The 14,748-nt window shown below is 35.7% G+C and overlaps 2 protein-coding genes across 2 annotated transcripts; one reads left to right on the forward strand and one right to left on the reverse strand.

Annotated features, from left to right (window-relative positions):
* Positions 1–547: 547 nt before the first annotated feature.
* On the forward strand, positions 548–4,444 carry LOC104886611 (uncharacterized). Its single transcript, XM_010671074.4, has 2 exons — positions 548–960; positions 4,085–4,444. Exons 1-2 carry the CDS (start codon positions 662–664, stop codon positions 4,287–4,289), a joined length of 504 nt encoding a protein of 167 aa, XP_010669376.1. The 5' UTR covers positions 548–661; the 3' UTR covers positions 4,290–4,444.
* A 2,443-nt stretch (positions 4,445–6,887) lies between these two features.
* LOC125494875 (secreted RxLR effector protein 161-like) lies at positions 6,888–7,235 on the reverse strand. The gene has a single exon (XM_048638737.1). The coding sequence runs from the start codon at positions 7,233–7,235 to the stop codon at positions 6,888–6,890; it is 348 nt and encodes a 115-aa protein (XP_048494694.1).
* Between the last annotated feature and the right edge of the window lie 7,513 nt (positions 7,236–14,748).

Here is a 14,748-nt window from a genome sequence, read left to right on the forward strand (position 1 = left end):
AGCATAAATAGCAGAAAGGTGAAGGCAATACGGAGGAACATTGATGCATTCAAGATTTTGTTGATAAGTTTTGTTTGGAGGCATTTCTAATTTTCTTTTTTTTCAAATTAAGTTCTAATTCGGGTAAAGTCGAGTTTGACTTTCATATTTTTTAAAAAATTCCGATCATTTACTGATCTTGTATCATAATTTCATGTTCAAAACTCAATACTATCCATTTAGCTTTAGAAGATCACGAAAGTATTTTCACCCAAACAACTATGTATCAGCAGAAGTTAAGCCGAATCAGAGCAAATTCACATATTGTATTGTTTCGGAGGAAATTTTTTATTACGGCTATATTTAATCAAATCTGCGATGTATTTAGTTCTAATATGTTATATATTTTCATTGGAATTTTATTTTTTTTCAGAAATTTATTATAAGTGTCGTTTGGCTATCCCTTACGAATAAATTCGTTATTTTCTTGTCAAAAAAATTTTATGTTATGATCTTAATGGTGCACTCCAAACATCAAGATTTAGAACAAGATAAGAGATGAGAGGACACAATTTATTCATCTCTGATTGACAAACTCTACTGAAAATTATCATATACCAATAAATAAAAATATGAATTTGGTGGGAAATAAAACGTGAAAAAGAAAAAAGTTCTTTAAAAAATGGGAATCTTGGGTCTTACAGTCGTAGGGCAGTCAATTATAGGGCTACCAACATCCACCAACAAAATTTGCCACTACCCAAATCATTGCCATCTTCATCTCCAACTTCCGCAATTAAAATCAACAAGTGGGTCGAATTCATTTCGAGTTAAAAACCAGAAAAATCGAAGTTTTTGCATAGTTAGGGCATCAACAGAAGGCACCAGCATGTCATCCACTATTGAGAAATTGGGTGTCAAAATTGAAAAAAACCCTCCTGAATCTAGGCTCTCTGAGCTTGGTGTTCGCCAATGGCCCAAGTATGAGAAATTTTCTCTTGTGTTTTCATCTATTATTAGTTATTTTTTTCATGTGTTCTATTGTTATGGTAACCCATTATTAGTTAGTTGCTGTTGAAGTTTTATTTGATCAATGGTGAAACAAAATTTGGAGGATTTTATGGTGAGTTTGTGATAATTTGGTAAATGGGGTTGAAATTTTATCTGTGAAAGAATATATATGTTTTGTTTTCTATTTAGTCAAACTATTGCAATTTGCAAGCACGGCCAAGACATTGATGTTCATTAGGATAAAGGTTTTGAGAATCATGTGGGAGTCCCATGTAGGGATGGGCAAGGGTAGGGTCTGGGTCGGGTCCAGCTGGACCCTAGACCCGGACCCTAAATATTTTTGCAGACCCAGATCCGGACCCGGACCCTAAGGGTCTGAAAAAATTGGACCCTGACCCGGACTCTTAGGGTCTGGAGGGTCTAGAGGGTCTGGAGGGTCCATGCCTAAATTTTTTATTTTGCCAAATTTTCATCAGCATTATTAATATCAATAATCATCTGAAATCCGCATGAAACAAACACAAACATATAAATTGAAAAAAAACGAAACAAACACAAACATAAACTTATGAACTGGAAAAAAACCGAAACAAACACAATTCACAAACATATAAACTGAAAAAAAAAACGAAACAAAAACACAAACATACAAACTGAAAAAATGAAACAAACACAACTTACATAAGAGTTCAAAATGGGTGTTTTGGTGTTTTAGTTTAGGTTTTAGTCTTTTAGAAAATCAGTTTGTTTTTTTTAAAAAAAGTTAAAATGTATATATTAAATAAGTTTAGGGTCTAAGGGTCGGGTCTGGGTCCAAAATTTTAAGACCCGGACCCTAAAAAATTTACTTGGACCCAGACCCGGACCCTTAGGGTCTGAAAAAGTTGGACCCAGACCCTTAAATTAGGGTCGGGTCTAACAGGGTCTGGGTAGGGTCCTGGACCCATGTCCATCCCTAGTGCCAAATAAGCATCCCATTGTTGACTAGCAGCATTAGAAAGAGCATCACAAACTCCCATGATTGGAGCTACTCCCACCTTTCAACCTCATGGTCGGGAGTTCGAGTCTCATCAACCTCATATTTGGAGCATTCAACCCTGCTTGGGCCAGTAAATTACTGAATAAAAAATAATAGGATAAAGTTGTTTTTTTTTTCTCTTTACCTTATATAAATGAGCTATGTAGCACGGCTGCAAGGGTATTTCTCCCATACCCGTAAGTACGGCTATGCGTACCTATTCCTAAAATTTCGAAATCTTGCCGTTTTCCATCCTCGTACCCTAATTCAAGCCAGTACCTGTACCAGTGTCCTAATTTTTCTTTGTATTTCTACTATGTTTGAGCATTATATTTGTGGAAGGATTAGGTAATCATGAAGTTATTGATGTAATCGGCATAGTTCGGGAACCCTGCACTTATATTGTACATTACTTGCTAACTCAACTTTTGGTTTAGGATGAGTTAGTTCCATGTGCTTCTGTAATTACCAGTGATTCATTATAGAGAAGGGAATTGAACATTTAAATTCATAAATTTGTGCTTTTAGTGATTTTAGCAGCTGAAATTAAAAGATGTATTGCTGCTGTTGGTGATAGTCACTTAAGACAAATTATACTAGTACATAAGTAGTTCTTGGCATTGTGGTTGCATTACTTATTAAGGAATTAGCAAATCAAGGTAAGTTTAGTATAACTTAGGCTCCGTTTGGTTGGGTTTAAAAAATTTTAACCTGAAAATGAATTTTATGGAAAATAATTTACAATGGAAAACATAATGCCAAAATTAGTTTACAATGGAAAACATAATGCGAAAATTAGTGTACAAGAGAGATAAGGAAAAGGAAGGAACACCGCTTGTCCACTTTCCCTTCATTTTGAAGGGAAAATGGTTTTCCATCATTGCGAGAGCAATTTTACTTCTAGGAAAAATGGTTTTACACTCCTTTGCAAACCAAACAGTGTAAAATCAGACCGTACCAAACGGAGCCTTAATGAAGTAGTACTAAAAGTTTTCTTGGGAAAGGAACCTGATCCCTGAAGAAGATTCATTTTTGTGGTTCTCCATCACGAATATTCACAAAACGTGTGTGTTCCGGAAATAATATCTTCTATGGAGGCTTGGATTCTGTGTGAACATTATGAACTCAACATCACTCGACTGCATTCTTTCGTGTTGTTATATGCTTATGACTTCTCAAGATTGATACTCTCATGTTAAGCTTTTGTGACTTTACATTGCCAATTGGACATTGGATTTACTGAGGCTTAGGAACAAAAAAGGAGGTCTGGTTGAACACAGTAAACTGACACTGAAGGCTCTTTTCATTTGAGTCATATTGCTAAAAAATGAGTTCATTACATGTTGAATTTTCCTAATCTAGTGCTCGTCTTTATTTTCAGCTTCTCAATGAAAGGATGTCTCTTCTTCACGTGCTTTTTCCTTTACAAAATTTAAAATTTTGGGTTCATTAAGATCTCCTTCTGGAACTTACTCCTATTTAAACAACTTGATTTGCATGGTTGGAGTAATAAATGATAGTAATGGTAATGAATTGCAGCTTATATTCACAAGATAATTTTCATGATAATGAAACTTCATCCCGATCCATGGGTTCATCTTGTACTGGATGACATCACCGTGGATATTGACACAAGACTTTCCTTGCAATTTTGCTCTAAGATGCATTACTATTACCACCATTTATGAAAGTTTACAAAACAACTTGTAAGTATTTTCCTCATTGGACATCATTGTCATGAAAGCATATTTCTTTCTCTTTGTAACTTACTCAATTATGTAGTCAGTTTATATCTTTGATGGTATATGAAGTGGAATAATTATAAGTTTATGGAGTAAGACTTGTAAGGTATGGGGATTTAGTGTAGTAGATAGCTGATAGACTCTTTGGCAATAATGTTTTCTAATTTCATAGTTAATTATCATGTGTGTATTTTCATGTTGAATTCAACATGCAATACAGCCTTTCCAGCAAAATAAATGAACATATGAATGTCTGGAACCTCTTCGTCTATGGATTTCTGTGCTTGATGTTTTCTGGACACATATGTAATACGTATTGTTTTGTATCATATAGGTGGGGTTGTGCTCCTAGCAAATTTCCTTGGACATATGATGCAAAGGAGACTTGCTATTTGCTGAAAGGAAAGGTGAAGGTTTATCCTGATGGTTCCGACGAAGCTGTTGAGTTTGGTGCTGGTGATTTAGTGGTATTCCCAAAAGGTATGAAGTGCACTTGGGATGTCTCAGAAGCTGTTGATAAGCATTACAACTTCGAGTGAACTTACATATGTATACCTCTGGGACCTTATGCTAATATTTCTTAGTCCCTACATACATGTTCTGCGTGGACTCGGATAAATTGATAAAACCATATCATGTTTCTCAATAATCGTGTTAGAGAGGTTTAATCATTAAGGAGGTATTGTGATCAGCATTCATGATTGTCTTCTATGTTTTTTATTACAATCTTTTGTCCCAATCCCTTCCCTTAAAGATAGAAAATTATGAAGAAACTCCCTCTGTGCTATATAGTGTCACTTTGCTAGAAGGTATAGGATATAGAAATAGCTTGGGTGAGAGGATGCATGGAATTGATAGTTGCTACTTCAATCCTCTATGCATTACACCTCAGTATCCTGATGTTGGAGAGAGTGGTGAGATGGGCAAATTGGTATTATTACAGCTGTGATGATTAGGTTATCAGCAATGTAAAAAGGATTGACTAGCTTGCTGATTCGACGGTCATCTTGTAAATTTTCCCAAGGATCAGTGATCACACAAGGTTCAGCTCCAATGTCCCCTTCCTTCTGTTATCTAGGACGTGCAAATTATCCGTCTGGTCGCTGTGCTGTTACGAATGATACTCTGTAAGTCTGTATACCATTACTGAATTAGCTTCTCTATTTAAATGCTGATGATCACTGAGATAGATTACAGCAGAAACCGGTTCCATCATGCCCTTCTCATCTCTTCGTCAGGCACCTCCCTACGCGGTGGGTTTTGGTGGACTTCTATACATCTTTGGGCTTATGCTTTTGCAAGACGAAGCTAATATATTAGGAGTTATTTGCGACGCCAAAAACAATGATAGGTCCAAGATCTTAAAGGATACTTGTAATTGTTTTAGCAAGAACATCAAACCCACTTCAGTTTGGTCATTTGCTGCTTCTTTGGGCGAGTCTCAAGGTAAAATTTTAGTTGCTGATCCTTTTGCGGGACAACTTGGACTACCTCCATACCAATTTGTGTATGATGTGACCAAAGGAGAGTGCTACCCGTCAAAACATTCTGGACCCCTTAACTTTTATGAGTATTCTGTAGGAATGGAAACTGGTAACCAATTAAATTAACTTATCTGACAATCGTGGTGTGAATTAAACACTGCTCTAAAGTTGAAATTGCCCTGCTATAATAAACAGACTCACAACAATCAATTTTCAGGAATACACAATTTCTACCTTTCCAGTATTGACAAAAAAAGAAGATTGAGAACGCTTAATAATATTGCCTATAATAGAAGAAATTGTAAGAGAAGAGTAAGATGTGTTTATGTGTTTTTGTGTGGTCAACAAATACTAGAACACTGGCATTTATAGGAAATCAAAAACCAAACGTAATAAGATTATGGTTGATAAAGTGGAGATAAAGTGTTAGTGGCAAAAGACGTGGAGAGTAATTAGGAAAACGATCACTTAGGGAAAACGGTAACTTAATTAGTTACAATAAATGGTTATCAAATGCTGATAAAAAATTGGCCTAAAAAGATAGTTCAGTTACCAAGGCCCATGCCCCCGTACCGAGTGGGAGGCGCGGTGCGTGTATGGTAACCATACATCACCACATACCCACTAAAAACCTCATTGCTACTCAACTCAAAGCTTGGAGAAGAGTAATAGTTATAAACCTTATTATTCCCTTCTATTCTTTTAATGTGGGACAAAAGATCAAAAAGACTATCCATATTCTTTTGAAGCAAACTTAGAGTTTCTACTTATGAACTCCAACAATCCCCCATATGATTTAAAAGAAGAAAAAAGAAAGAAACACGGTTGAAAAAAGATGATCTGGACAATAGATACTAGGTTGTGAAGTATTAATGTTTTATGGACTTGAATTGACACTTAGCGCATACAAATATGTTTTACTGTCGTAATAGGTAGATTTTTGTTTGAACCTTTCACGAAGTTAGCAAAGCATAATTGCGCACTCAACCTTTTTAAAATCAAAAAACGTTCTCACAATTGTAATATCAATGCCCCACAATTAGTCTGGATCCTCATGAATGCTCTATAGAGCCTAAGCCTTATGACTCTCATAGGGAATTGGGCGTTACCCAAACATTCACATAGGTAAGTTCATCAAGTTTGTACTGTCACAAACTACCTTAAGTAAGGTTATGAACTTATTAAGAGCTATGAGCTCAATCTTATACATGTAACAATATAATAAAACAAAATACAATATCACTTTTATTAATGAGAATGGTATTAGTATACAATAACTTGAGTTCTTGTGATTTCATTTGACCCTTTGAAATTAGGAATTCGTATGAAGGCTATCCATCACAATTTACTCCACAATAGGCTTTGAACCCATTCCTTGTGCTGACTCTAGCACCATTTTTCTACAAAGGCCTTTGGTGAGAGGATCAGCAATATTCCTCTCTAACTTTACATACTCGAGTGATAACACATTACTTTTAATTAAATTTTTGTAACTACGACATGGCTTAAGCAAATATGCCTTCTTTTTTCATTATAGGCCTGATTATTCGCTACCTCAATTGCTGCTTGCGAGTCACACAGCATAGAAACTGATGGAGCTAGCTTCTCCCACAATGGAATATCAACAAGCATACTCCTTATCCATTCAGCTTCTTAATCTGCTAATTCCAAAGCAATAAACTCAGTTTCCATTGTAGATTTGGCAATACTTTGCTTTGATGATTTCCATGATATAGCTCCTCTAGCAAGAGTTAAAACATAATCGCTAGTAGATTGAATCTCATCATTATCGGACACCCAATTATCATCACAAAATCCTTCAATGACACAAGGTGTCCTTTGATAATGCAGACCCCAATTGATACTGCCTTTTAGATGCTTCAACAATCTAATCAAGGCAACCCAATGCTCCCGATTAGGATTTTGAGTATACCTGCTCAATCTACTAACAACATAAGCTATATCAGGTCTAGTATAATTCATCAAGAATACTACACTCATTGTTGTTAAAATCCCGAGTCAGATCTTACCATCCTATGATTCTACGATCTGAAAGGACCTCACCGATCCCGATCCTATGTGTAGGATCCTAATCTTGTAGGATCTTTTGATCCTATCCAACCTCAAAAAATCAAATGGTAGGATCTTAATATGTTTCTACGATCTGATTCTATCGTAAAAAAATCATAAAGTAACTTCACATATTATATTTCTCCTACTAGATTTTGGTTGTATGTTACTTCAATCTTATAGTATTGAAAAACTATCACCATTTGTTAATGAAATATATAGGTCGTTATTAATTTGTGTAAATTTTTAACAAGAGTTTTGACCATATTCTAGCATAATTATCTATATTTTACAAAATTGTAGGATCTTACGATCCTACGATCCGATCCCACTGATTCGATCCTACCAACCTCTACGATCCACGGTAGGATCCCGATACTGATAACATTGATTACACTATGAATCATCTTTGCATATTGTTCTTGTGATATACTATCACCCTTATTCTTTTTCAAATAAATGCTAGAATCATATGGGGTTTTCACAGGAATGCAATCAAACTGATCAAACTTCCTTAATATTCTCTCAATATAATGAAATGGATTTAAAGACATCGCATATGACTTTCTAGGAATCTTTATTCCAAGAATAACATCAGTATCTCCCAAATCCTTCATCTCAAAACATGATTTTAGAAACTATTAGTTACCTTTACTAAGTCTATATTGGTACCAAAAATTAACATATCATCCACATATAGACATATGAAAACACAACCAAGCTCATCAATTTTGGAATAAACACAAACGTCAGAATCATTTACCAAAAAATCATTTGAAATAATAGTTTGATGAAATTGATCATACCATTGTTTTGATGCTTATTTTAAACCATACAAATATCTAATAAGCTAGCATACCTCGTCTTATAAATCTACTAGCATAAAGAATAGCCTCACCCATTTGATACACAATCAAATCATGAATAGATGGAAGTGCAATTAATGCTCTAATATTGGCTACCTTGATCACTGGAGAATAGGTATCAAAGAAGTATAAACTTTTTTTTTGACAATGCCCTCCAACTACAAGTCTAGTCTTATACTTGTCTAAGGACCCATCAGGCTTGCATTTCTTTGTAAAGATCCACCTACTACTTTGGGCCTTACAACCTCTAGGAAGGTATGACAAAATCCAAGTAGTATTACTCATAATAGACTCTATTTCACTGTTAATAGCCTCTAGCCGGCCAAAAACTTGAGTCTACAAATCTCATGGCCTTTGCATAGGTTATAGGGTTCTCTTTTAATACAAACACATTGACAACCGGCTCATCTAAACACTTTTTCTCGGTTAGGAAGGTAGTAATAAAGGTCCGAAACTAGACTCAATTCTAGGTCTCTTACTCCTTCTAGGTTCTAAGGTCTCACTAGATGATGCAATATCATGATGCAAAGTAGAAGAAGATGCAGCAGGCAAAGATGGTTGTACACTAACTTTTATAGGAAAAACATGCTCAAAGAATTCAACATCCCTTGACTCTCTAATAGGACCAAAATCAGATGCATTCTTAAGAACGAGTCTATATGCAACACTGTTAGAAGCATAACCAATAAAGATTCCATCTATAATCTTAGGTCCAATCTTACTCATTTGAAAGTCAGGAAGTTCTACTTTACCAATAACCCCCTCATACTTTGAGATAACCCAAATTAGGCTTATTGCCTTTCCACAGTTCATAGGGAGTTTCATCTAACGTTTTATGAGGAACTCGACTAAGAACATAGCAAGCATAAAGAATAGCCTCACCCCACATGTTAGTAGGCATACCTGAAGTAATAAGCATCGCATTAATCATATCCTTAAAAGTCTTTTTCTTTCGTTCATCTATTCCATTTTGTTTGGATATATAGGCAGCTATAACCTTATGAATAATTCCATTAGGCTCACAAATTTCTTTAAGAGAAACTCCATCATTTTTACACCCTTATGTGATCTCACTCTCTTTATCTTAAGGTTGAATTGGTTTTCAACTTCGGTTTTATAGATTACAATTTTTTCTTCAGCCTCATTCTTAGAACTCAATAAATAAACCTTAGTATAGCGTGAGAAGGCATCAACAAATGTAATATAATATTTCTTTCCTCCCCTACTCATCGGATTCTTAAAGTTGCCTCCCCTACTCATCGGATTCTTAAAGTCACTTAAGTCTCATACTTGAATAAAAATATTGAGTCTTATTCTTAAAGTCACTTAAGTCTCATGAGTGTGAGACTTAAGTGACTTTAAGTCTCATACGATTTAACTCTAATAAGGTAGAGGAACGAGACACGTTTTTTTTGTTGAATGCTTTATTAGAGTGCTTAGCGTCTACTCATTCAAATTTATCAAAAGATGTATTGTTATAGTCAATAATAAGACTAGATTGTTAGCTTTTTAATAGATGTAACATTCACATGACCTAGTCTAGAATGCCATAAATAAAGAGACTCAGAAATATAAACGGAAGCAGTAGACTTTTTATTATCAATAACAACATCCAAAACAAAAAAAAAGTCTGTCATTACAAAAGCCTTTACCCACAAAAACGCCATTTATGGTTAATACAAGTTTATCAGATTCAAAAGCTAACTTTATCCGAGTTTTGTTTAAAAGAGAACCAGAAAGGAGATTTATGCGGATGTCGGGGACATGCAAAACATTTTTGCAAAGCAGTGGTTTTCCCAGAAATTAATTTCAGGAAAACCTTCCATTTGCCTAAAACACTCACAGTGCTTGAGTTACCCATGAAGACACATCCTTACTCTAAAACTTTGTTACAGTCCTGCAACATCTCCTTGTTGGCGCAGATGTGGGGGGTTTAACTAGTGTCCACAACCCATTCATAAACATTGCTTACCAAGTTGACCTCGGACACCACATCAACAATGATGTCATGTTCAGCAAGGTTGGCTTCGGCATTGTTGTCTTTTGCTTTGCTTGGATATTCCTTTCTTTAATGGCAATCCTTGACTGCCCTCCCTCACTTACCATAGACGAAGCAACTTCCCTTAAACTGATGTTTCCCCTTGAAGTTGTTTTGGTTGTACCATAAAAATGATTTGGACCCTTACCTCTTGGTCTTTTACCTGCATCTTTATTTTCTACCAGATTAGCATTAGAGCAAGAGTGATCAACTGATTTCCCTTTTATTTGGATACGGTTTTGCTACTCAATCTTCTTATGGGAAACTAATTCTTGAAGGGCAATTTTTTTTTTTTGTTTGTGTTTCAAGTAATGAACAAAATTTTTCCAGAAAAGAGGTAATTTTTCAAGTAAACAGTTAGCTTGGAAAATTTCAGGAATGTCCATACCCTTAGCCACAATATCATCACATAAAGTCTCATACTCACGAACTTGAATAAAAATAGACAAATCATCATAAATAGAAAACTTCAACCAATGACTACATGCATATTTCTTAGTCCCAAAATCATCAATACCATACTTAGCAATCAAAGCATCCCAAATATCCTTAGCATTTTCTGACTTACTATAAATCATATAAAAGGCATAAGTCATATAATCCAATAACATCCCATGACAAGTCTTATTGTCTTTCACAAAACCCCTAATCAAATTCTCATGAGCAACATCAACAAACAAACAATAAGGCAACCCAAATTTGGCCCAAGAAAAATCCAGTCTTATCATACCACATCTTATAATTTGTCCTATCAAAAGGTTCTAACTTAGACATATCATGGACAAAAAGATTAATAATAGGAAGGACGTCCAAAATAGGCACGTTATTGTTAGGAATATCACCAGCCATAGCTCCGGAAAACAGATACAAAAAAAAAATCAAATTTAGAATGTAGGGACAAAACCTGATAACTAATTAAATTAACTTATCTGACAATCATGGAGTGAGTTAAACACTGCTCTAAAGTTGAATTTGTCCCACTACAACACATAAACTAACAGCAATCAACCTAAAGTGATACACGGTTTCTACCTTTCCGGTGTCGACTAGAAAAGTAGCTTGAGAACACTTAAGAATATTGCCCAAAATAGAAGAAATTGGATGAGAAGAGGAAGATGTGTTTATGTGCGATCAACAAATACCAGAACACTAGTACTTATAGAAAATCAAAAACCAAACGTGATCAGATCATGTTTGAAAACGTGGGGAAAACGGTTAGTAAATGAGGTTAATGGCAAAAGACGTTGACATTACACTAGTGAAAAAAAGCCCATTGGATCAGGTAAAAAACAGGCTTACAAATCCATTTTTGGACTGGATCCACAGGGTTCGCGGCAACTAAAAGCAAGCAACTGATCCGGCACAAAATCGGATTAGTTGACACTTAACTGATCCGATTGTACATAAATCGGATCGATTAGGTGAGTGAACTAATCTAGTTTTGTGATACAACTAGATCAGTAAATATCCATTCACAAATAAAAAAAATTGACGCTTTCATTCGCCAGCTATACACGCCATCCAACAAAAGGAAACTTCCAAAATCAGTTGTTTAGGCTCATTTCATGGATCGGCCCATATACGACAAAATTACTAAAATACCCCTACCTCTAGAGAACATAATCCTCCACTAGCTGGAGTTGACTAAATTACCCCCATTTATTGGAGGTCTCATCCTTTATAAATAGCAGTTGTCTCAGCAATCAGAAGGTAAGCAATTCTGAGCTACAAAATCCAGGGCATCTCTCTCTACAATGATCACTTTCTCTTTCTACCTCAATCATTTATACACTTGAGCGTCGGAGGGGTGATCCCGGGATCACCCCCGGGGTAGGCTAACCTTGTTTTATAGGGTTTCGACGTACGAGTAACAGAGCTCAGGCGTACCTTCTTGGGGCCCACATCAAGTCTCTTAACCTATTACAATCTCTTAATTTCAGGACATTAACAGTTTGGTGCCGTTTGTGGGGAAGTTACAAAAGTTTGCTTTGCCACCACTCAGTAAGAATCACCTAATTGGCACTCAGCAACGGCCCCAACCAAGAAAACACACTCCCAAGCCAACTGTTCCGGGAGAGCTCAAGCATCCCATCATGCACCTACGATGCTATCCCTATATCCCAATGATGATGATTCTAGCCCAATGGGGAACCATCGGCATCTTGAAGTCGGTCATCCCGTAGCATCGAGTCAGATATAAGCAGCTGACCCTCCACCCATAACTGCAACAGACGTCACCTTGATTGCAGCTCATCTTCAACAAACTCTCCAGCAACCTACCCTCACACTAGACTAGGGTTGCATCAACCTTACTGAAACTGTATTCCGCGATGTTGACACCTAGACCTCAGCTAGGGAGTCTGAGCTAAGCGTAACGTGGCCTTTTCATTTTTCTCTATCAACTAAAATCTCCTAAATTAACTCAGATGAAGCTTCCTTTAAAATCAACAACAATAAACACCTAAATCCAACCACATGAATTACGATGAAATGTGATTATCCTAAAGATATCAAATTCCACATGCCCATTAAGCAATCTTAAAACCCAACCAAAACAAATAATTCTAATTTCACAAAATTCTTCACAATTCAGACAATCATACTAATACAAAATTATCATCACTAACCCCAAAAATTGCTAATAAATTCCGAATTCTAGCTAAAATAAGTGTAAAATACATATTTAGAAATCTTAAAGCTTAGATTAGCTTAAATAGCTAAAAAAACCTTCAAAATTTCGAAACATCCATGTTTCACGTCTCGTCGAAATAGGTTAAATTTTCTCGCAAGCGTTTTCTCTCACTCCTCTTATCCGCTTCACAAATTCGTAGAATGAAATTTGATGCAGAAAATCTGGAATTGCGCGCGATAATTCGTCCACTATGTGAATGAAAACGTGGAATAGGTGAACCGAAACTTGAAAGAGATATAGAGTTGTAAATTGCAATGGAGGGTTAGAAAAGAATCGAAATTGGGCATAAACAAACTCAAGGTGGGATTGATAGTATGGAGTGGCGCAAAATTGTATTGGAGGAGGGAGGAGGAAGGAGAGAGGAGGGTGTCGGACTGATGAGTTAGGTTTATATGAGATTTAGATTAGAGAAGAGAGAGAAAAATGAGAAAAAGGATTAGGTATGAGAGAAATGAGGAGGGTTAGAAATAAGGAGGACCGGATGTTAGGTCCTACATTCTTTTCTTTTTTCATAGGCTACATCATTACGTTGGGCCGCACAATCTTTTTTGTTTCATGGACTGAAATCTGATGCAGTCACAAAAGAACCACAACCGTTTCTAAAATCTAATGCGGGTCCACAAAAGGAACGCATCAGATTGTCCTCTTAGCTTTCCATCCCATTTTTTATGTTCATTTTCGGATGCGGTTTTACAAAAACTGAATCTATTACTAAGTGACAGATAAAAGTTTTTCTACTAGTGCTATCAACACCGAAAACGCGGAAACTTTTTTTGGAGGTTGATTGCTATGAGTCTGTGTATTGTTACGGGGTAAATTCAACTTTACGACAGTGATCTTCTCACGTCGTGGTTGTCTGATAAATTCGTTTTAATTGTTGGATTTTTTTTTCTTCCAACTCACCAATTTTGTTCAATTAGTTTTCTCAATATTTTAATTCAATTCAACAAACATTAGTGCAAAGGATTGAAGGAATAAGATCGAACTAGTTCATCTACACAAAGTCACAAATCATCACTAACATGAGAAAAGGAATTTATCAAAATCACTAGAAAAAGTCACCTAAAATTTCAATTATAAATGATGGAGAAACTTTACATTCGTGAATTTTAAAAAATTTACTCAAGTGTCACCTGAAAAAAGTGTATTTTTTTACATCACATTCAAATCACAAGAAAACAGTCAATTTCCACCTTCCACAGTGGAGTAATGGACGAGTTCAAAAGCTTCCTTCCAAAAGAGAAAACATACGAGTCAGCACATGGGGATATAAATATACTTTTGCATAAACTGAACTTGTAATTCACCCAATATATATACTTTAAAATTCCAATCAATTTTCAAATTTTTACTGAGAATTGAGAAATAAATAAACTGTCAAACAGCCGTATGGTTGAGGTCTTAAATGAAGGGCTCAGATTCATCAAATCAAAAATTGCAACAATGTCCTACCTTGATCTTGATGATGTCAGATGAAGACAGTGACACTGCGTTGCATGCGGTCCCAACGTACGCAATATTTTTTTCAAAAATGTAACTAGACTACAAAAACCTTTAGATTTTTTGTCGGGTTTTGCGTCTTTTCGTGGGCGTTTAAAAGATTTTAATTTTACAATAACTGACAGAAGTGGTCGTTCTCTCTTTTCACAATTTCAACGAGAAGTTGTGGGACCTGTCTTATTATGCTCTGTTTTGGGAAGTTCGGAGGGGGGAAAAGAGGTTGACACAAGAGTAGTGTATAGGTGTCCGTTCGATATAAGTTTTTGAGGTAGCTTTTAGTATTTTGACTTGCTTAAAAAATACTATCTCGATTTTAAAATATAGTTCTCGTTTCTATTTTGGGAGTCA

This window comes from Beta vulgaris, chromosome 2, assembly GCF_026745355.1.
Source record: "Beta vulgaris subsp. vulgaris cultivar EL10 chromosome 2, EL10.2, whole genome shotgun sequence".
NCBI classification, from domain to species: domain Eukaryota; kingdom Viridiplantae; phylum Streptophyta; class Magnoliopsida; order Caryophyllales; family Amaranthaceae; genus Beta; species Beta vulgaris.